Raw genomic sequence first — 24,162 nt, forward strand, 5'->3', positions numbered from 1 at the left:
TACGTCATTTCCTTTTTTTTTTTTTCACAATGCCGCAATTTACTTTTTTTAAAATTTTTTGACCAAAAATGGTCAATAACCATACATGTTAAATGTGATATATTGGGGGGTTATTTTCGTAATCACTCTTGTTAAAATAATTGACCAGCATTTCTATCGACTTTATTCACCAAAAGTGACCCTCTGTAATGGTAATGGTTTTATTTCATTTGAACATGCATCAGATTCCAATTGAGTGCATCCCATAATCAGTTCCCAGTTCCACATGTCCAAAAGGAGTAGGAAGAAGCAAAGCTTATTAAATCCTACCCCTCCATCTGGTACTTTTACAATCACTAACTGTTACATTTGTTCACTTCCTGCTTTCAATAATACAGTTTAAGTTTAAGTTTTTTAATTTTATTTTTTTTAAACGCATTCACATAATATTTAGACTTTATTCTAGTTCCATTAGAAGTTTTTTCTGCACCCTAACTTTCCAAAAAATGATTGTTTTCTTTGTTTCTCATTATATTAAGACTTTAAACAGTGCTTAACTTCTTTTTACAAATTTTTGTGACAACTAAAAGTTAAAAAATGCCTTGCCTGAGGCACATTTCGTTTTTTTTCACATATTTATGTAATGTTAAGTATTTGTCATTGTGCTTTAGTGTTTTTTTTTCTACAAAACTATTACAAATCCTATTACAAAACACTTTTGTGACAAATAATAATGAAAAAAATTACATATTTAATTACATATTTAAGTCATGTTAAGCCTTTGTTATTGTGTTTAGTGCTCATTTTGCAAAACTATTATGGTAATGGTTTTATTTCATTTGAACATCCATCAGATTCCAATTGAGTGCATCCCATAATCAGTTCCCAGTTCCACATGTCCAAAAGGAGTAGGAAGAAGCAAAGCTTATTAAATCCTACCCCTCCATCTGGTACTTTTACAATCACTAACTGTTACATTTATTCACTTCCTGCTTTCCGTAATACAGTTTAAGGTTTTGTTGTTGTTGTTGTTTTTTTAAGTAATGTACCTCGTACCGAAGTACAAGGTCATATGACCATACAATTTAAAAAGGAGAAGTAATTTTATGACAATAAATACAAAAGATCTGAAAAATGAAGTCAAAATATGAAGAGAAAAGTTAAACAGCATGAAGTTTAAATATTACAGAGAAATGTAATATTTGGTCACAAGGTCACTGGTGGGGGGTGTGTGCGGAAGGACATAAAGCACATGCATGTCATCGAACAGGAAGGCATTCATGCAGAGGAGCAAGTTCTAGAGGAACAATGTTCTAGAATGGCCATCCCAGTCCTGAGACCTAAATATTATTGAAAATATGTGATGTGATTTAAAGCAGACTGTCCATGCTTGGAAACCATCAAACCTGACTCAACTGGAGATGTTTTGGAAAGAGGAATAGTCAAAAATACCTTCAAACAGAATCTAGAACCTCATTGGAAGCTATAGGAAGCATTTATTTCTACTAAATGTTGATGTCATTTTTCTGTTGGGGTGCCCAAATTTAGGCATTTGCCTACTTTTGTTTAAGTAATCATTACACACTTTGTCATATTACGATATAAGTACTCGGTGATATGAGCATCCAATGCCATAATGTGTACCATAGTAAGTGTCAATATAGTGATATATATAGCACATCATGACTGGTTCAAGACTCTTCATCCTTGTATTTAGCAAACATCAACTGCTTGTATTGTTTCTTGAATTGGCTCATCGTTGTGCATTGTTTGATTCCCTTACTCAATCCATTCCATAGTTTGATTCCACATACTGAAATGCTATGGCTAGCATAACGTAGTCCTAGCATAGAAGTGTTTCAAATGTACTTCTTCCCTGAGATCATATTTCTCCTCTCTTGTAGAGAAGTATTGGATGACATTTTTAGCTAATTGGTTATTTTTAGCGGATCTTATTTAATCCTCCGCTTTCTCAAAATTTTGTCACTGACTGACGTTCTGTTCATTTGCTGTGTATATGTGCAGGTGGTACTCGGATTACAGTTTTCGGTGGTTACGCACAAGTATAAATATATTTAAAAAAAATCAATTTTGGTCAGTCGACACGAGAGGACTGATACAGTACATAACATACTGGACTGTTGCGACCGTCATTGGAGGATAAAGGTGGTATTGTAACATCTAAGGATCGATCAACAATCTTTGTTGGAAAAACAGATACCACATACAGTTAGGTGTCATGTCACGTTCACTGACAGTCATAAATCGCAAAACTAACGCTACACACAACTGCATGCTCTTATGAAAGTGACAAGAATAACTAAGCAGCGTTGTGTTGTTGTTTTTTAACTCATTGTAGGAATATAAGTTGTTCCTAACAAGAGCATACTGTACAGCTTGGTGAAAACACGGCTTTTCGTTTTAAAACTACTAACCGTTTTCTGTGGAATACTATTTGGAAAAGGTCGCAAACATTGTGGTTGTATGGTTTGCTGCTCAAACCCTCCGATTGTGGTCAAAGATCTTATGTTTTCATTCCTCGCTATAGGCTTCTCGTGGGCAAAAAACACGTACAAGTTGCTAGTCAAATTGCCACTAGTTATTGAACACATAAACAGTGCGCGTCTAAATGTACTGGATTGGTTTTGGCCCTAAATAAGCACATACAGTGTTTATGGAAGGAGTCGGCGCTGTATGTTTGTCTTATTTTGTAAAAATGCGTAGATTTTTTTATTCGATGTTGGCATTTCAGCTCTCTGACACGCCGAGGCAAGACCGCTGCCACAGCCTCCTCAACGCGCTCAACTCCCACAAGGACAGGTGAGACATCGAATCAACATGTACACGTGTACTTAGACTTTATTTAGGCTGTCATCATTGGATGTCGTTGAATTATATGAAAACAGTCTCATTTCTTATGCTCTAATTATGTACATAAGAGGTGATGCTTCAATTTGGTATGTTTTGGTTTGCGGCTTAAAATTCATTAATAGCTCCTAAAGCTCACTGTGACTTCATTTACATGCAGTTTTTTCCTCCCCCTGTGATGTCGCATAGATTCGTCTCCGGTAAGGAGATCAAGAAGAAAAAGTGTCTTTTCGGGCTTCAGGTACGAGCTCCGCCGCCACTGACGTCCGACTCGTCACCACTCATCACCGAGCCGCCAATCAACATCTCACATCGCAGAAGGTCAGAGTAATGTCCTTAATGTCCTTTCCACTGGCATATTTAATAGAGAAATTTTAGGAATTCAACTTTTATACTTCGATTTACTTAGCTTTGGACTGCCACCATCAGGCAAAAGTACTGCAGTAGTTGATTGCGGTACCACACTTGGATTGTTATATTATTAAATACATGACAGGCAATCGGCTTATTCATGGGATTGCGAGGGTCGTGGGTGAATGTCGCTTGTCTTTTGTTATACATTTATGACACTTTTACAGATGCCTTCTTAGCTGATGTGATCATACCCCAGAATGAGAAATTACTGCCACCAATGGAAATCTGGTATATGCGATTATCCTGACAGGATGCACAGGTTATGAAAGGGTTCTGTTCCTAGCCTGTGATGCAAATCGAGTTTTGATGCAAGTCAAACCTATACTTAGACTGAGCCCAAATCAACTCCTAAGTCACTCACACCAGGGCTCTGCATTAAAAACGACAGTTTTATTGGATTTTGAATGGGAAATTTTAAATTCATATCAATTTGGCTGGCATTCAATTTTTTTCCCAATGAACATAAAAATGTTTTTTGCAAAGTTTTGAGGAAATCCATTGAGATTTAGGGGTGCCACCTCACATATAAACTTTTGTAAAATTTCGGAAAATGTGCAATTTCTAGTCTAATTGCCAAAAAGTTGACCTGGAAATGTTGAGTACAATGAACTTGTATACAGCATGATTTTCTATAGGGTTATCAAAGGGGGCCCAGACCAAAGACCAAGCTGCGACTGCTAGTCTGAAAGCAACTAGTTGTTGAGGGCAGCATCTTAGGAGAGCTGCTGCACAGTGCCTCAAATAATAAATGGACAAGTGTATATCACATTATGTAGGACTACAGTACTACTCTCAATACATATGAGGCGTCAGTAATACTGTCTACTCCAGGGGTCTCAAACACGTGGCCCGCAGGACACTAGTTTGAGGCCCCCGCCTTGATATGAAAGTTTAATGTTAGTGCGGCCCGTGCAAGTTTGATATGGATGCTGTATGGTATCATGTACCCAGAAAAAATTATTACGTTTGATTCATGTTCATGTTAAAGGTTAAATAACTGTTAATAGTTATCCTCCCTATCCGTGTGGAAGTGGTAAGTTTTTGGCTATTCAAGTTTAAAGGAAATAACTTGAAGGCTACCGTTCAGGTCGCTAGCTCTCTAGTTTGCGAGTTAGCATGTGTCTCAAGACCCTGCAGTTGCGCAATATGTTGTAAATAAAAAGAGTATAAATGTGAATATAGTCGTGTTTTGTCATGTCTACAGGGCTCTAATCATGCTTTGTTCATTTTAATCTGAAAAATTTTTGTCTACCCACCAACTATATGTGGTTTCTTAAGTTTTTATTATTTGCATTTTTATTATTATTATTATATTTATTTATTTATTACTGATTGGTTTATTTATTTTTCATCTTATTTTGTGTAGAAAAATAAAAAGTAAGATATTTGAGAACAGTGGAATGTTTTATCAGAGCTTTTCTTGTAGAAAATTGGAACCAAAGCGAAGTTTTTAAAAATTTTTGTTTTTAATAAATGCGTTTTTTTTTTTTTTTTTTTGGAAAACCTGATGCGGCCCAGTCTCACCCAGACCCTAGCTCCAGTGGCCCCCCCAAGTAAATTGAGTTTGAGACCCCTGGTCTACTCTATATTATCACATACTACAGTGTTAATTGGCCAAAAAAAAGCCCAGGGCAGTGATACTGATAAACTATAGAGTTTAACCATGTCAGTATCAGCCCCCGTAGCTGTCCACTCAGAGCGCGCTGCTCTGGTATCGTGCCCGTGAAACAACCAATCAGAGAACAGCGCACGAGCGTTTGTTTTGCTGCCGTCTGTGCTCTGTCAACATGTCAGCGGTTGACACTCCCGGCGAAAGACAAATAGGGAAAATAGCAAACAGAATATTAGAAATGGAACGTTTTATCACCATTAATGAGGAGGACACTCTTGAAATGATCGAAAAAACTAAAAATGCAAATACAAGTCGGAAAACCAAGGGCGACTGCAACTGCAAGAACGAACAAAGACTGGTAGAAAGTATTCCCCCGCCTGAGTTTGACAAATACGTCTCTATGTTTATTGTAACGTCGTTGCCGACGCTATGGAAAAGACACGACTGTGATCGCTAACAAGCTTTTATTACACAACAGTACCGGCTACTGTCGGCCGTAACCACGCCGTTGCAACCACCGCCAGCAACGCAACAGTGCTTCCTCAACACGACACGCCCCCACCCCTGGTGCATTCACAGTCACGCGGAACAGTCAGACACTCAAGAGCACAACATGTCAACATGAACATGTCAGGGTCACTACATTATTTTATCAATCAGAAAAGAAAATGGGGATGAATACGAGCCTGATTCTCTCAAATCAAAATTCAACTCTCTGGCACGTTACATGATGGAAAAACGAAAGTACGTTATAATAAGCTCATGATTAAATAGTATGTGATAATAAGATCATCACATGGTTTGTCTGGTATCAGGCCCAGTATCATGCCCCCGCGATACTGACACTTGGGGGCATGATACGGGGCCTGATACCAGACAAACCATGTGATAACCTCTAATTACTGTTGTTGATGTTATGCTTGCTCAGCTATTAGCTAACTGTCATTAGCAGACTGTAGCTAGCTAATGTTAGCTACAGTAGAGGCAATGAGCACTAAATACCTATAAATATGACTACAAATCATTCAAATTACAAAGACAAAACCACACATTTGCTAGTAATATGTAATAGGAGTATAAATACCAACAAAAACAAAAATCACCTCAGAGTTCTTGAGCTGCAGTCTTTGCTGACCTCAAATCTCCATGGCGACCATTGACCTGTTCACCACTTTATTCCACAAAAACAGATGTATGGTGGCACCCCTAAATAATCATGTATTGGAAAAATATTTTGTATGTGTTGTTTCTACATATATTGGAACTTTTTAGTACCCAGTCATATCAAAATTCAATAATTGTGTTTTTTGATGCACCCTAATATACACCTATACATATATCGTAAGACGCATAGGTAGGATGCAATTTTTGTTTGCAGGTACCTTTTGTCCGGCTATGGGCCGCAATTTGGACACTGTAGAGGCTATTTGTGATGTTTTCCAGGAGATAAAGGTCTGGTTGGATATTAATTATCAGGTAAATAAATGAGCTTGCTAGTACTGTCATAGAGAAAATACTCTCTTAGACTGTTCTACGTAGCATTATAGCTTTATAATCCGTGTCTTCATAGCGTTCATATTTATTTTCTGTTTTCATCCATGTCAGTCCGCTGTCTCTACCCTGCCAGAGGAGGTCGGGGGGACCAGAGTCTCGTAAATCAAAGCGTTGCATCATGGAGACACAGGTCAGTGCCTCTGCTTTCCAAATAAACTGTCAATCAGTCAAGCGCTGCTCCTTTTACAGTCTTTGCGAGTCGCTACTAAACCCCAGTGAGGTTCGGTGTGTCTTCACATTCCTGACGGTGCTTTCAAGTGCATTGTATCATCAAACATATCATTTAAACCAGGGGTCTCAAACACGCGGCCTGCGGGCCACATTTGGCCCTTGTTTGACACTTGTTTGAGGCCCCCGCCATGATATGAAAGTTTAATGTTAGTGCGGCCCGCGCAAGTTTGATATGGATGCTGTATGGTATCATGTACCCAGAAAAAATTATTACGTTTGATTCATGTTCATGTTAAAGGTTAAATAACTGTTAATAGTTATCCTCCCTATCCGTGTGGAAGTGGCAAGTTTTTGGCTATTTAAGTTTAAAGGAAATAACTTGAAGGCTACCGTTTAGGTTGCTAGCTCTCTAGTTTGCGAGTTAGCATGTGTCTCAAGACCCTGCAGTTGCACAATATGTTGTAAATAAAAAGAGTATAAATGTGACTATAGTCGTGTTTAGTCATGTCTACAGGGCTCTAATAATGCTTTGTTCATTTTAATCTGAAAAAAAAGTTTTTATTATTTGCTGTTTTTATTATTATTATATTTATTTATTACTGATTGATTGATTGATTTTCTTTATTCTTGATTTATTTATTTTTCATCTTATTTTGCGCAGAAAAATAAAAATCAAGATATCTGAGAACAGTGGAATGTTTTATCAGAGCTTTTATTGTAGAAAATTGTAACCAAAGCGAAGTTTTAAAATTTTTTTGTTTTTAATAAATGCGTTTTTTTTTTTTTTTTTTTGAAAACCGGATGCAGCTCAGTCTCACCCAGACCCGAGCTCCAGTGGCCCCCCAATTAAATTGATTTTGAGACCCCTGATTTAAACGGTGCAGGAAAAACCTGCTCACGTGTACTGTCAACATCTGTGCAGCACCGGCGTTGCATTTATCACGATCATCAAACCCAATTCCCGGGAGATCACGTTGGAGCCACATATGGCGGCGTCTATTTTTACTCAAGTATTCTTAACGCCTGATGCATGATGTCCTCCTACACGGCGCTGATTGTGCACAACATACAGTAATCCTGGAACAATGCGCACTCTGTTGTGTTCATTGTGTTCTGTATCTCGGAGGAAAGTGTTGCTTTAAGCGAGACGGGCTGGGATGGCTTCCAAGTGCACTTTATGTTTGATTACAGTTTAGCCAGGTGGCGTTGGCAGCCACATGTCTCATTCATTTAAAAGTGCAAAGGCGGCCCAATAATAATAAAAGTGTGTACTAAAAGTAATACTAGCAAAGGGAGCGACATTGGGACATATTGCAGCTACATTCCGCCACATGAATCACCAGTTCTGATTGTATTCTGATGGGTTTGTGTTGCTGCTGTGTCAGATAAGCCACCCTCTGGCAATGCATGAATATATATATATATATATCGGAATATGTGTACACAAACATGTCCTGCTGTATCGAGCTCATTGTGGAGATTGAACTGGGATGGCGGAGTGGCGGAGTGCACACGCAGCTCTCTGTCTGTGCTTGATTGACTCCTGTGATGATGCTGTGTGATCTGTGTGTGTCTCCTGTGTCAAGGCTTGTCCGCCCCCGGTTTCATCCAAGCCTATTGAGCTGCTGCCCTGTTGCCATGGCTACATGGGAGGGGATGGCCTATACACCCCTGGGAAGTCAGAGGAGGAGCTGAACCTGAGGTGACGGATGCTGTTGGCATGTTGTTGTTGTTTTAACTGACTGATGGGGTGGCAGGATGGTTGAAGGGTCATTGGAACAGTTTGGGGGTCATTATTTACTTTTTGGATGAATATATAGCAATTGAAACTTGGGTGGAGGGGCAGTCATTTGCTGCTTGTGTAATTAAAGACACCCCTAGAAACATTTGACCCATAAGGACCTCCGTACAAAATAAATACCTACAGTATTCTGTCCGGTATTCTTTGGCAAATTGGATTTTACTGAATATTTGAAGGCTGCGCAGCGGGTAAGTGGTTAGCGCGCAGACCTCACAGCTAGGAGACCAGGGTTCAATTTCACACTCGGCCATCTCTGTGTGGAGTTTGCATGTTCTCCCCGTGCACGCGTGGGTTTTCTCCGGGTACTCCGGTTTCCTCCCACATTCCAAAAACATGCTAGGTTAATTAGCGACTCCAAATTGTCCATAGGTATGAATGTGAGTGTGAATGGTTGTTTGTCTATATGTGCCCTGTGATTGGCTGGCGACCAGTCCGTGGTGTACCCCGCCTCTCGCCCAAAGACAGCTGGCATAGGCTCCAGCACCCCTGCAACCCTCGTGAGGATAAGCGGTAGAAACTGAATAAATTAATGTGTTCTCCTCCTATTTTGTGTGGAAGTGGTTACTTTTTTGCTTCTTATTTTGTCTTTCCCCACCCTCGGCCATCTTTGTGTGGAGTTTGCATGTTCTCCCCGTGCATGCGTGGGTTTTCTCCGGGTACTCCGGTTTCCTCCCACATTCCAAAAACATGCTAGGTTAATTAGCGACTCCAAATTGTCCATAGGTATGAATGTGAGTGTGAATGGTTGTTTGTCTATATGTGCCCTGTGATTGGCTGGCGACCAGTCCAGGGTGTACCCCGCCTCTCGCCCGAAGACAGCACCCCCCGCGACCCTCATGAGGATAAGCGGTAGAAAATGAATGAATGAATTTTGACAAAGTTTTTGACAAAAGGGACTTTTTCAAACGAGGATATATTCCAGATGACTGCCCAATTTTTACTGACTAGCTTCGATGGGGTGTTTGTCATTGAGAACCCAGCTTTAAATGCGCAACGACTTTAACTTACGCTTGTTATTTTTCTCCCAGCTCTGCCCCAAAGCGGATGTATGCTCTGTACCACACGACCTACAATGGAACCAGTTCACTCTCCAGGGGCCTCCATCACTATAACAGGTTTTTGCTCTTCTGTCATCCATGATACATGAGCGGAGATGATATATCCAGTGATATATCCATTTACAGTTTGTTATATATGATTCTGTGGAGCCTTTAGAATATTCATGCTAAAGACCAAGCAGTCTAGTCGGGTTTGCCGAAATACAACCCGACGATTACACTCAACAACAATATAAATACAACACTTTTGTTTTGGATCTTTCCTGAACTGAACTCAAAGATCTACAAAGTTTATGATTAATTCTGTTTACATCTGTTGTCCTTGATAGGTGTGGCATATCAAGATGCCATGCATTAGCATGGCCACAATAAAAGTCAGCTGCAAAATGTTTACTGTATTTACTATACGAGGCACCCATAGCCCTGGTAAAGGGTGCTCGAAAATGGAAAATGAATATTTTGGTACGATTAAAACTGCTGTACTGAACTGAACCAAACAGTAGAATTAACACTAAACATAACATAAATAAGTTATCAGTAATATATATATATATATATATAATGTTCAATATATTATATAATGTGATATAATTACTTTTTTCACAGTTTTTTTTTACTTTTTTGCAGTGAGAATGTTGCAGAGTGACGTGGGAGGGGGTGAGATAATCAAATAAGCAATGAGGATTGGCTCAGGGCAATAGTTACTTTTACTAGTAACTAGTTACTTTTGTAGTGGAGTAACTCAGTTACTTTTTTGGAGAAGTAACTCGTAACTATGATTACTTTTCCAAAGTAACATGCCATAAGTTATCAGTAAAATCAAATATAATGTTCAATATATAATATACGTAATGTGATATAATTACTTTTTTCACAGTTTTTTTTTTTTTTACTTTTTTCGCAGTGAGTGTTGCAGAGTGATGTGGGAGGGGGTGAGATAACCACATAAGCTCTGAGGATTGGCTCAGGGCAATAGTTACTTTTATAGTGGAGTAACTCCGTTACTTTTTTGGAGAAGTAACGAGTAACTATAATTTTTTTCTCAAGTAACATGCCATAAGTTATCAGTAAAATCAGATATAACGTTCAATATATAATATAATGTTGTGATATAATTACTTTTTTCACAGTTTTTTTCACTTTTTTCGCAGTGAGAGTGTTGCAGAGTGAAAGGGAGGGGGTGAGATAACCACATATGCAATGAGGATTGGCTCAGGGCAATAGTTACTTTTACTGGTAACTAGTTACTTTTATAGTGGAGTAACTGTTACTTTTTTTGAGAAGTAGCTACTATAATTACTTTTTTTAGAAAATGGTGTCAAGTCACCATGGTGTCAGTACCGCACCGCTTCATGAAAATATTTTTTCAGTTCCGTTTTTAATTCCTTTGGTTCTCCTAGCGTGGACGACACCTGCAGAATACCGCCCCCCTGCTTCCCGTACCCCCCCAACTCCAGTGACAGTCTCCACCGCCAGCACCTCCACCCGCACCATCACAACCACCAGCACCAACCGGGACACAAGCAGCCGGAGCCCATCCACCTACGAGACCTGCCCCCTTACCAGGCAACCGCCGGTGGAGGGGGCGGCGTGACTGGGGGAGGAGTAGGAGGAGGCGGTATCGGCGTTGGAGGGGGTGACGGTGGGACTGTGGCCCGGAGCTGGGGCGGAGGTGAGGCGGTGAGAATCTTGGCCAGGCGGGTGACACTGGAAGGGAAGGTGCAGTACCTTGTGGAGTGGGACAACGTGAACTTGTACTGAGCGTGAAGAGGACACATGGACTGTTTTGTAGTAAGAAAGCGGTGCCATTGTTTGGGATACAAACACATTGAAAAGAGGAACAAAAAAAACAACATCACACACACATCCAAATCCAGGTTGCTCTCATTGTGTCATCTCGGCCCCACATCGTTATGACATCACTACTCTTAAGTAAATGTTCCTCTTGCTGGTGTTTCTGATATTTGTACTGTTAACTTTGGAATATGCCTTTGCATCAGCCATCTTTTCAAATGAGAAGACACATTTAAACCTCCAGCTGCTTGACGTCCCGTCCAAGGGAGAACTGTACCACCTAAAACTGCATCAGTGAGCATCAGTGAGCTTCAAGTCAAAGGCCTTTGAGTGTCAATTGTTTGCCCCCTTCCTGGTTTCTTATTGTTTTGCATGTTTGTCACACTAAAATGTTTCAGATCATCAAAAAAAAAAATAAATATTAGTCAATGACAATACAACTGCACACAACATGCAGCTTCTAAATCAGGGGTCTCAAACTCAATTTACCTGGGGGCCACTGGAGCTAGGGTCTGGGCAAGGCTGGGCCGCATCAGGTTTTCAAAAAAAAAACAAAACAAACGAATTTATTAAAAACAGAAAAATATACAAACTTTTTCAGGGCTTTGGTTCCGATTACAAGAAAAGCTCTGATAAAACGTTCCACTGTTCTCAAATATCTTAATTTTTATTTTTCTACACAAAATAAGATGAAAAATAAATAAACATATCAAGAATAAAGAAAATCAATCAATCAGTAATAAATAAATATAATAATAATAATAAAACGGCAAATAATAAAAACTTAAGAAACCACATATAGTTGGTGGGTAGACAATTTTTTTTTCTGATTAAAATGAACAAAGCATTATTAGAGCCCTGTAGACATGACAAAACACGACTATAGTCACATTTATACTCTTTTATACTTTTTATTTACAACATATTGCACAACTGCAGGGTCTTGAGACACATGCTAACTCGCAAACTAGAGAGCTAGCAACCTAAACGGTAGCCTTCAAGTTATTTCCTTTAAACTTAAATAGCCAAAAACTTACCACTTCCACACGGATAGGGAGGATAACTATTAACAGTTATTTAACCTTTAACATGAACATTAATCAAACGTAATAATTTTTTCTGGGTACATGATACCATACAGCATCCATATCAAACTTGCGCGGGCCGCACTAACATTAAACTTTCATATCAAGGCGGGGGCCTCAAACTAGTGTCATGCGGGCCATATTTGGCCCGCGGGCCACGTGTTTGAGACCCCTGTTCTAAATGAAACATTTTATTAAAGGAGAAAATCCAAACCTACATGCGTGGGGAAAAAGTGATTGCCCCCCCGCCAGTTAAAATATATCTCAGATTGCGACTTATGAGTCCTGAAGAGGTTATAAAACGAACCACAGTGAAAACCATTATCCACAAAATGGTGAAAAGATGGAACCCAAAATGACCCCAAGAACCCAGCGACGACTCATCCAAGAGGTCACAAAAGACCCCATGACAACATCCAAAGAACTGCATTCCTTTGTTAAGGCCAGAGTTCATGACTCTACCATAAAAAGCCACTGGTTCCAAGTTCCAAGACCACTTATAAACAACACAAATGGTGAAAAGATAAAACAGTGGTGAACCTTCCCAGGAGGGGCCAGCCCACCAAAATGACCCCAAGAGCGCAGCGACGACTCATCCAAGAGGTCAAGACCCCATGACAACATCCAAAGAACTGCAGGCCACTGGTTCCAAGTTCCAATACCAAAACCACTTATAAACAAAAATGACATTAAGGCTGGGATTAATTTTTTTTACCAACAGTAAAATATGGTGGTGGTAGTGTGATGGTCCGGGGCTGTTTTGCTGCTTCAGGAGCTGGAAGACTGCTGTGGCATGACCTTAAAAAGCGCTTCATGCTGGAAAAGCCTCCATTGTGGCTGAATGACAACAATTCTGCAAAGTGGGCCAAAATTCTTCCACAGTCTTTCATTTAAAAACTGCATTTTGTGTTCAGTTGCCGTGTCATTGACTAATATCTAGTTGGTGATTTGAATCATTTAAGTGTGATAAACTTTTATATGTTTTTAAAAAAAAATCAGGTCAGGGTCAAACACTTTTTCACACCATTTTATTGTTACATTTCCACTGCTCAGATGCATAGTCTTTTATAGTTGATTAATAAAATATTAAGTAGTAAAGCAACATTGAAACAATATATTTTTTCAATTAACGACAAGTCACCTGGAGGTTTACATAAATGTTGTCATTGAAGTACATACATCATTAAGAAATTGTAGATGACTAATATTTGCTAGATTTTTTCATACATCATTTTTAATTCAGTCTAATGTACGTCTCAGTAATTTTTTATTGGTCAAGTTATACAGCAGCCACATTATATTACCGTTTATTACACATTATTACCCCCCCTTCCCCTTTAAATTTGTTTATTATTTGTGGCTTTGGGTTGGACAGTCGACCAATCAGACAGTAGCAGAGAATACATTCCAAATTCGTAAACAAATACTTCACTCTGGGGGAAAGTGTACATTTTAAATGACATTTTGTCATATTTGTACCGTTTTGCTGTCCTGTTTAGTTGAAAGGTTGTCGCCTTTTTACTCCATTTACTCCATTACGCCATTAGAGGGTCTAATGTTCCATTTTTACAATACATATTGTGTTACGTTTGTATTTGCTGTGGCTACGTCACCTTCTGTTGCCAAACAGGCTAACTAAACCAATGGAGGGCCATTTTCTTTTATTGACCCTTGGCACATTGTGGAAAAAATAATTCATTATAAATGAGATATACACTAACTTGCTTTGCCACCAAAGCGAAGATGTGAATGTTTTGTCCAGATAGCTTAGCACATATTTACCTTCTGTACATTGGATTGGATTTGGCCTCATTAGTACACAAAAGTATCAAAGTGGTCTCCCTGAATCCTTCCGTTTCTCTGTTTGCGTTACTGGGTGGAACATTTGGACACCCCTGGTAATAGGTTTGAAAAACATGTCCACATTATAGAATTAAAATGTCTTTTTAGAGTAAATTTGCTACCTAATGTTCTGAAGTACTGTTTAGCTCCTCCTATGTTTCTCATGTTAGAAATAGAAGTGTGGGATTTTTTATATTTTAGACATTTTTGAGCAAAGTAACTAGACTCAGAGTTTATATTTTATACAAAAGGTTTATTTCAGCACTCAACTGTTTTCTTTGGCTCCTTCATCACTGGCTGTTCATCAAACAACGGGGGGGGGACTCTGATTAGCCAATCCCAATGTTGCATTACATCCCCTGAAGTGACTTTGACTGTCTTCTATTAGAAAGGGAAATTGGGCAATGGTGATGAATGTATTTTATGTATTTATGGTATGCTTGTACCCGTCAATTGCTCGTTTTAGGTTGTTCTCTGGACAAACAGTTTTAACAACAAAGTTGGAGGAAAGAAAGACACGGGGCGGTTTTAATTTATTTTTGTGATCGGCACTTTGGTGTATTTTTTAATTTGTATTTTTTTGTTCTTTCAAGAAATGATGTCTCTATTTGTCTTCTCAGCGCTGACGCCACTGACATATGTAACAAGAATAATAAATGTTTCACCTCAAAATGTTTTTTGCACATTTATTATCTCTCTTTCTCTCGCTTGCAAATTTCCCCACTGACAGACAAATAAAGGCATATCTTATCTATCTATCTATCTATCTATCTATATATATATATATATCCAAAGAAATACAGCTGAATAAGTGCAGATTCGGCTGCACGGCGGAGAGTGGTTAGCATGCAGGCCTCGCATATATATACCTATATATGTATATATATATACACACATATACATATACGTACACATACATATATATATACACATATACACATACATACATATATACATACATATACACACACACACATATATACATACATATACACACACGCATACATATACATACATATATGAAGAGCTTGCAAGCAAAAGGCGCTAAATCCAATTTTCACTAAGTTGCATGTTTTTCATGAGTTTAATAGACCTCTGTCATGTGTATCCAAATCACATATTTTGGTCTTGAAATCATTTTAAAAAATATGAAAAAAAGTGATATGAAATTTATGCTTTCAACCAAAAGGCGCTATTTCCATTTCAGACTTCAACCAAAAGGAACTAAATCCTTTTCTTTATTCTTTATACTGATTGGCCCAAGTTTCCCTTCTATTGATAATCTGACCAATCAGAGAGAAAAATACAATTGGCACTGCACATACAGAAAGCCAGTATCAGTGCACATCCTGTTTTGTTTGTGTACATTAAGTACACGTATGATAGTTACAGTATGTTATGCAATTCAGGAGAACACAAATTGTGTTTTTACAGTATTCTGTAACATGGAAGTTTTTTTATACGCCATAAAAGGCATGTCTCTACCTTGACACCTTCAACTTTCATGAGATACATTATTTTACTTGTACTAAAAAACATAAAATGTAAAGAGTTTGTAAGGAGATGATTTTTGATTTTTGAATGCACCTGCAATGTATGACATGTCTTGTACCATTGTCTTGTATAATTGGGTATGTTGAGTTGTGTTAAAGCTGATCATCATGGAATGTGGATGATGTTAATGTGTGCTATAATATCTTAACTAAATTTTATCAGTAACAGTGTACTAGTGGTAGGTTATAACATTTTGTTTCTGTAATGCGTGAAGGTGAACGAGTGCATGTGTGTGTGTGTGTGTGGGGGGGGTGTATTGTATGTTGAGAATGGCTTCTGTGTTGTAATTATTTTATTAGCATAGCACATTAAAGCACCTTACATTCTTTTACAACAATGCCATTGAGGAAGTTAAAGGTGACTTCAAATTTATTTCAGCCAAAAGGTGTTTTTGATGATGAACCACAGCTAGAAATCGTGCAATCAAAATGAGCTACTTATAAAATGATTGTATGCATAAATAAAACATGTGAGAAGTTCCAAGTGTCACATTCCCAAATAGACCGAAGCAAGTACTGTGGCCGTACCCCACTAATGAACTAATAAACCATGTTAGCGAGACTCCCACTAAGAGAGTCTGATAAAGATGAGCAATGAAGAGGCTGCCAGTGTGTCCTTTAAGAGAGATTAACTACTGTATATATTTTTGGCAGCACATTTACAACAGCTGCCAATATGAAAGACAGATGTTATATTGTGGGCAGGCAGTTACAATAAGTTTTCCAAATGAATACCAGATGCCAAGTCCTGATGCCAAAGATTGAATGTATCGTCTCTTCCCTTACTTCAGTAATATGGTTTATGTGCAGTTGTTTTTTTTGTTTTACATTATTTATAATCCCAATTTAGCAGTGATTCTAAATGCATTTTTATTATCCTAATTTGTAATTTTCACTCAATGTTTCTTTGCCTACTATTTAACTACCAGTTGTATTTGTCATCAATTGGACATTTCACTCCAAGCTGTAAAATGTGTTGCTACTTTTGACCACAGAGTGGCGACCACATTCAATATTTGTACCAAAGCCTGTGCTGCATTCCAAATCCCTCCAAACATTACAACGTCGTTAGGTTTGACAAGCAAACATAAAAGCCATGATGTTTTGAATTAAGTATATAAGTATATATTCAGTCTTAATTTTACAAATTAGTATTGGTACTAATGTACACTTACACTTCATGTTGGTTTTGCCTTTTGAAGCTCAGTTTTCCTATGTTCCCGGAAGGCAACACCAGAAAATGACGCCATTTTGGCTCCTTCCATTCTCCCGTCAGGTGCACTTCCGGTGTCCGGTCAGGCGTCAAAACGTGGCCAACAACCTGTAGCAAAGTGTATTAGCTTGTTTGCTAACATTAACAAATCTCTTATCTAGGCCACCAGTCCAACCGGAAGTGGCGATATGCTGGTTTCAACAGGTCTCAAATGGCCACAGCACGTGATAGATTGGCTTTTGTTGCTAGCATAACTTTATATAACATTATAACAGTACTCACATCGACACCTATACATTTACTTAGTGTCTCAGCGTTGGACATAAAATGCCTTGTTGGTGGCTCTTTGTACCTTTAAAGTCGACAACAACTTCCTCTGCGGGGGAGCGCGAGCGCGCGCCCACTTGCATTGGCTTTAAATCTGCGCGCGTCCGTTCATGGCTCCGCCCACTTTCCGCTTTCTCACTCGTGTTTTCCTTCACTAACTCACACACACGCACACACACGCACACACATCAAGAGTCGCTGCGAATAGACACGCACACACCGCACACACACACACACACACACACACACACATTCACATTTCTGCATCCTATTTTTTAATGCACCGGGAGCCACACGCTTTAGGAGAGCGGTCGTGGATTATGGTGCCATTTTTTGTCTAACGGCGGACTAATGGCATCTTCATCATCCGCTCCCGTAGGAGTACACCGCGTATTTTGTACCCCTTCTCTTCTTTTTATTAATGTCTTAATTTAGCTTCCGGGTTACTTCTGCGCACCGAGATAACCACCGAGACCCGCAGCCCCTCCGTTCAATGCCGTTGGAACATGTCATATGTTCCCATTCAAGGTAAGGCGCAGTACCTTTTTTTTTTATTTAAATATGTTATCCATGTTGTCATCCTCTCTATCTTTGCTTTATGCTCCCTTAATCTATCCTCCATTCCTATCTTCTGTCTCCCTGACATTACAGCCATGCATTTGAAGGCACCACAGCCGACAGGTGCAGAGTCTCTCTAGAATGAACACACACACAAACGCAGTGTATGTCCATGCGGCAATTCTTGCAGTGCATAAAAGTGTGCAGATCCACTCCTGCAAGTGTTTGTGATGCACCCCCTGGAAATCCTGCATTTGAATGGATTACTACGAATCCCCCTTTTCTGTTGCTTTTATATCTCCTAAGCTGTGATGCATTCTGCAACTTTTGAGTACATAAATGGGAAGAATCCTTGCTGGCGTGTGAGCGGGAGCCAGGCAGCCAAGTGTTGTGGCGAAAGGCAATGTTCCCCTTTTGGTATCATCACACTGCAACTGTGACTAATGCTGGATGTGCTGCAGTGAGCCCCCATCACCTCCATGCACGCTGTGGGGGTTTGAGCGTGTGTGTGTGGAGAGGATTTCGGAGGAAGCTCCTCCAGAGTGGACTGGACTGTAGGCGAGGCAAAGTTTTGAGGAGACTGGTGGGTGTCATGATTGTATGGGAGATTGAACTGAATGAGAGAGTGTAGTGATGGAGACGCTATAGTGGGTGGGTTCAGGAGTGGAGGTGTGCGTGGAAGGAAGATGGATATGCATGAGCAGGCCTCAACCATACAAAACCTGACCCCAGAAGCTCTCAGGCTTCAGCATGTGTGACCTCGGGGGTCATCAAGTGAGATGAACACTAGAAGAGAGGGCCGCTTTTCAATCTGCTTTAAAAAAACATAAAAAAATCCCTCCAAGCAAAGCACATTACGGCCAAAATGCCCTTTGTGCAAGTGCAGCTATACAAGTTGGTTGCATAATGATGGTGAAAAGCACTGCCACTGTGTGTGTGTGTGTGTGTGTGTGAGCCCACTCTGGGAATCATTGCCAGGAAATTGTGTGCACAGTGCTGCACCTTCAAACCTGCCAGCGTTGGCACTGAATACTTGCAGTGATCGCATACACTCGTGTGCTGTTTCATTTTCAACATTGTTGTCAGAGCTAAGTGGCGTTTAGTCTCATCCAATTTGTTTTTGCTGTAGAATGTAACCCACAGCATGCTTGCACGTACATGTTTGGCTTCACGACTGGAGTTGGTGGAATATATGCAGCAGAAGCCCAAATGTCAAACACCATAGGAAATTACCATGTTTTGTGTGCAGACATTTTACGGTTACGTACGCACTTTATGTAGAGTCGGCACCGACCCGTTTTACAGTTTAATGCAGGGGTCTCAAACACGCGGCCCGAGGGCCAAATGTGGCCCGAAGGACACTAGTTTGAGGCCCCCGCCTTGATATGAAAGTTTAATGTTAGTGCGGCCCGCGCAAGTTTGATATGGATGCTGTATGGTATCATGTACCCAGAAAAAATTATTACGTTTGATTCATGTTCATGTTAAAGGTTAAATAACTGTTAATAGTTATCCTCCCTATTCGTGTGGAAGTGGTAAGTTTTTGGCTATTTAAATTTAAAGGAAATAACTACCGTTTAGGTCGCTAGCTCTCTAGTTTGCGAGTAAGCATGTGTCTCAGGAGCCTGCAGTTGCGCAATATATTGTAAATAAAAAAAGTATAAATGTGACTATAGTTGTGTTTTGTCATGTCAACACGGCTCTAATAATGCTTTGTTCATTTTGATCTGAAAAAAATAATTTGTCTACCCACCAACTATATGTGGTTTCTTAAGTTTTTATTATTTGCCGTTTTATTATGATTATTTATTTATTACTGATTGATTTTCTTTATTCTTGATTTGTTTATTTATTTTGTGCAGAAAAATAAAAATGAAGATATTTGAGAATAGCGGAATGTTTTATCAGAGCTTTTATTGTAGAAAATCAGGACCAAAGCACTGAAAAAGTTTGTATATTTTTCTGTTTTTAATAAATTCGTTTTTTTTTTTTGGGAAAACCTGATGCGGCCCAGCCTCACCCAGACCCTAGCTCCAATGGCCCCCAGGTAAATTGAGTTTGAGACCCCTGTTTTAATGCATAAAAAGAATCACATAACATTTGTTTATTGCATCAAGGCTTTTTGACTTTGTCAGGAAACTCTATTTCAACAAAATAAAACCAAAAAAAATATTTTTACTGCATTTTAAAATGGTCTGGTTGAAATTATGACCACTGTATTGTTAGGGTCAGTTTTGACCCAGTTATAATAAAATGTGTCACGGTCCGGCTTGTGAGTTTTTTGGTTCGACCCCAGGATACAGAGATGAGGAACCAAATGCAGGTAAAATATATTTATTTAACGCGCGAGCAAGTCCAACTCAACACAAGACAATGAACCGACAAACAAAGGAACGCAATAGCAAATAGCAAATAGCAATCACAAATTGAAAACAGGTGCGGGAGAAAGTGGAAAGGAATGGAAAACAGAACAGAACAACAGAGGAAATGAATACAAAATAAGGGCACGAACAAGGAACAGAGAAAAAGACGAAAACTAAGAAAAGCTGTCACGAGGGGGTGAAGCCCGATCGTGACAAAAATGACTATAGAGCAATATTTTGAGCCAAAACTGAAATCATAAGTGTACACTTAGCCAACACAATGACAACCAGCTCCTCTTCTCATCATGGAAGCTTCAGGGGATTCTCATTTTGACCGCTTTTCCAGTATACCAGCAGAAAAACAAGGTCCAGACATGTGAGGTGAATTCACTCATTTGACTGATTTCACATTTACAATTTGGATCATGGAAAGAATGGCAAGAAGTACAGTGAAGATCTGGACCTGTTCTGCTTTTTCATTTCACTTTATACTAAAGTTCTGTTGCTGAAAACAATCACTTTTTCTAACTTTTCTTGACATGAATATATATGGGTCAAAATTCACCCCAACACCATAGATGTTTCTTTAGTGATTAATACTAAAATGAGAAAATAAATACAACTAATTGATTTAAGAGATATGTTCTATATCCCTCAGTAATAGCCAGGTAACAAAAGAAGCTTCAATTTATGAATATGATTCTTTTGAGGTTCATTTGACCATTTTTGGAAATAGAAATGGAGGGGTATAGTGCCAAAAAAAGGCCTCCATGCCCACACCAAAAGTATTAAAAGCAACATTTTCATGGATGAGGAAGCCTAAGAAGGTAACCAAGACATGAGAAGCAAATTTGATGGTAACTTATTGTTTTTAGTGTATTTTATAGCTGATTTAATACATGGGTCAAAACCGACCCGTTAACATAAGAGATGATACCAGAAAGCTAACACAAGAGGAAGGTCAATATGTGGTGTGTCACGAGACCCCCGACTGACGAGATGAGACGATAGATGAGGTTGGGTCAGCGAGATTGAGATGAAATGACATTAACATTAACTTTAGGATCTATTATGCAAATTTTTCAGCCCTTTGTATTGAGTTGAGTTATGGACTCCTACAGAGCAGCTACACACAATAACCTGGACAGAAGGCTTTTTGTAGATCTTCCAGAATCTGCACTTCCTTCATTCATTCATTCATTTTCCACCGCTTTTCCTCACGAAGGTCGCTGGGGTGGGGGAGAAAACCCACGCATGCACTGGGAGAACAGGCAAACTCCACACAGAGATGGCCGAGGGTGGAATTGAACTCTGCGTGCTAACCACTGGGCCGCACGTATTCAGCTGTATTTCTTTGGATTTCGTGGTTCTCTTATTCCACACATGGCCCGCCTGCAGGCATGCCCACTGCGCTGTGATTGGTCACACTCACCACTAGCTGCGAAATGTGCAAAATGTAAAAAATGTGAATGGCATGATATCAAAAACCTATTTTTGTGGAATACCTGGAATATGAAATGATAACAATTTTTCATTACAAAGATATTTCAAGAAAACAACCTGACGGGGTCATTTTTGACCCATTTATGGAAGGTTGGGGTAGTAACACAAAAACAAAAATTTCTTAAAATGTATAAAAGGTAAGTTAAAAATGTGAACGCCATGATATCAAAAACATGTTTTTTGAGGAATACCTGGAATATGAAATGATAAAAAATTTTCGTTAGGAAGATATTTCAAGAAAACAACCTGACTGGGTCATTTTTGACCCACTTAGGCATCTAAGGGTTAAGAGGGACCTACTATGTTCATTTTTCAGCCCTTTTTTTGAGTTGTGGACTCCCTATAGAGCAGCTACACATGACAACCAGCACAGAAAGCACTTCCAGAATCTGCACCTATTCATCTGTATTTCATTGGATTCTTTGGAATGCGAAAATGGTCTGTTTTAATGTATTCCACCCACGTCCAACTGTGCTGTGGTTGGTCACATTTCTAAGAGCAACACGAGGGAAACACTTTCGGTTTGTGTCGCTAACTATTTAGGAGTTAATAAACGGTACGAGAGCTGATAATAAACTGTGATTTTGCCTACTACCAGTGCATATAAAGACTTTCGTTTTGTGCTGGAATGGCATTTCATTTTTTTATGTTTTTAAACTGCTTTCCACATACAGCCATATGTGTTGGATCCCGGAGCCGATCCGGAAGTGGAGACTGTGGAAACACAAGCGGCTGAAATGAGTTTTCTGGTAGGGTGGCTGGACTCATCCGAACAGATGTGAGGGTGAGGAGCTCGGTCACCCGGGACCTGCTGCTCCTTCATCGAGAGGAGCAAGTTGAGGTGGCTTGGGTATCTAATCCGGATGCCTCCCCGGTGGAGAAGAGAAGGCCTCGGGGCAGACCTAGGACACGCTGAAGGGATTATGTCTCACAGCTGGTCTGGGAATGACTTGGTGTCCTGGAAGAGGTGGCCGTAGACCAGTTGGACTTCTCTTCTGAGACTGGTGCCCGTCATGTTTTAATCTTGCGAGAGCTTGTGACACGCGGTCATGTGACATCACTAATTGATACTGTACAAGGATGTGGGGGCCACGATGGCATTTTCAAATCAACTTTATAGACCTTCATATTTACCTATGGACAATTTGGAGTGGCCAATTAACCTAGCATGTTTTTGGAATGTGGGAGGAAACCGGAGTACCCGGAGAAAACCCAGGCATGCACGAGGAGAACAAGCAAACTCCACACAGAGATGGCCGAAAGTGGAATTGAACTATGGTCTCCTAGCTGTGAGGTCTGCGTGCTAACCACTCAACCGCCATGCAGCCTATATATATACAGTAAAGTCTCGTTATATCGATATTCTCGGGAGTCAGAAAAAATACCGATATAACCGGACTATCCATATATCCGATCCTGCGCCGAACTGCATTAAAAGTGGGCAATAATGCACTCAACATTGTTCTATAGTATAGAACAATGTCGAGCAGCTTAAATCAATCTTTGCTTAAGGATTTCAATACCAAAAAAGAACACGGCGAACGGCTGCTTCCAGTCAACTTTATTTTTCACACTTCCACCACCAGAGCACAGCACACACACCGATTCCCGCACTTCCTGGTTCACAGGTCATGCTCAACCCGCCCCACATAGCTGGCCAAACACATGCCTGCAACATAAGAACCAACTGCGTTTGTGGTTTCTCTCGTGTGTATAGAATCTATACTATTGATTTAAGCTGCTTTTGTATCGATATAAGCAGACCAAATTGGCTGGCGGGAGATGAAAAGGGCATCGTAGTAACCGGATTATCATAATAACCGGGTATCGTACTAACGGAACTAATTATATCATAAAAGACTAGAAATTTTCCGGGAAATGAAAATAGTATCGTAATAAGTAGTAATTCGTTATAACCGATATCGATATAACAAGACTTTACTGTATATTGAAATATATATATATATATAAAATTCATTCATTCATTCATTTTCTACCGCTTTTTCCTCACGAGAGTCGCGGGGGTGCTGGAGCCTATCCCAGCTGTCTATCCCTCTATACTTCTGTACACTGGATTGGATTTGGCCTCATTAGTACACAAATGTATCAAAGTGGTCTCCCTGAATTCTTCCATTTCTCTGTTTGCGTTACTGGGTGGAACATTTGGACACCCCTGGTAATGGGTTTGAAAAACATGTCCACATTATAGAATTAAAATGTCTTTTTAGGGTAAATTTGCTACCTAATGTTCTCAAGTACTGTTTAGCTCCTCCTATGTTTCTCATGTTAGAAATAGAAGTGTGGGAGTTTTTATATTTTATATTATATGTCACAGCAATGGGACAATTTGACAGCTATAAAATACACTAAAAACAATAAGTTACCATCAAATTTGCTTCTCATGTCTTGGTTACCTTCTTAGGCTTCCTCATCCATGAAAATGTTGCTTTTAATACTTTTGGTGTGG

The 24,162-nt window shown here is 39.5% G+C and overlaps 2 protein-coding genes and 1 long non-coding RNA gene across 16 annotated transcripts in view; 2 read left to right on the forward strand and 1 right to left on the reverse strand.

The window, feature by feature from the left end:
* The window catches only part of phf1 (PHD finger protein 1), a 36,691-nt gene extending 21,841 nt beyond the window's left edge, over positions 1-14,850 (forward strand). For both annotated transcript variants that reach the window (XM_058053254.2, XM_058053255.2), the window contains exons 10-15: positions 2,732-2,799; positions 3,037-3,168; positions 6,479-6,557; positions 8,185-8,300; positions 9,428-9,514; positions 10,858-14,850. In XM_058053254.2, the coding sequence (XP_057909237.2) occupies positions 2,732-2,799; positions 3,037-3,168; positions 6,479-6,557; positions 8,185-8,300; positions 9,428-9,514; positions 10,858-11,218 (843 nt within the window). In that variant the 3' untranslated portion in view covers positions 11,219-14,850. The remainder of the gene's footprint in view (positions 1-2,731; positions 2,800-3,036; positions 3,169-6,478; positions 6,558-8,184; positions 8,301-9,427; positions 9,515-10,857) is intronic.
* LOC144898509 (uncharacterized) lies at positions 14,224-17,363 on the reverse strand. The gene is made up of 3 exons (XR_013627393.1): positions 17,227-17,363; positions 16,925-17,052; positions 14,224-14,559 (listed from the first exon to the last, which is right to left on the reverse strand). It is a non-coding gene; the product is annotated as an uncharacterized LOC144898509 (long non-coding RNA).
* An 87-nt stretch (positions 17,364-17,450) lies between these two features.
* syngap1b (synaptic Ras GTPase activating protein 1b) overlaps positions 17,451-24,162 on the forward strand; it is a 194,619-nt gene continuing 187,907 nt past the window's right edge. For 6 of the 13 annotated variants that reach the window (XM_058053243.2, XM_058053245.2, XM_078790645.1 and 3 more), the window contains exons 1-2: positions 17,452-17,799; positions 17,923-17,952. In XM_058053243.2, coding sequence (XP_057909226.2) covers positions 17,778-17,799; positions 17,923-17,952 — 52 coding nt within the window. In that variant the 5' untranslated portion in view covers positions 17,452-17,777. Of the gene's footprint in view, positions 17,800-17,922; positions 17,953-24,162 lie in introns of all 13 variants that reach the window. The other 7 variants (XM_078790642.1, XM_078790646.1, XM_078790647.1 and 4 more) reach the window with 4 other exon arrangements.

This window comes from Doryrhamphus excisus, linkage group LG5 (genome assembly GCF_037039965.1).
Source record: "Doryrhamphus excisus strain RoL-2023G ecotype Guam linkage group LG5, RoL_Dexc_Guam_v1.1, whole genome shotgun sequence".
Classification (NCBI taxonomy): domain Eukaryota; kingdom Metazoa; phylum Chordata; class Actinopteri; order Syngnathiformes; family Syngnathidae; genus Doryrhamphus; species Doryrhamphus excisus.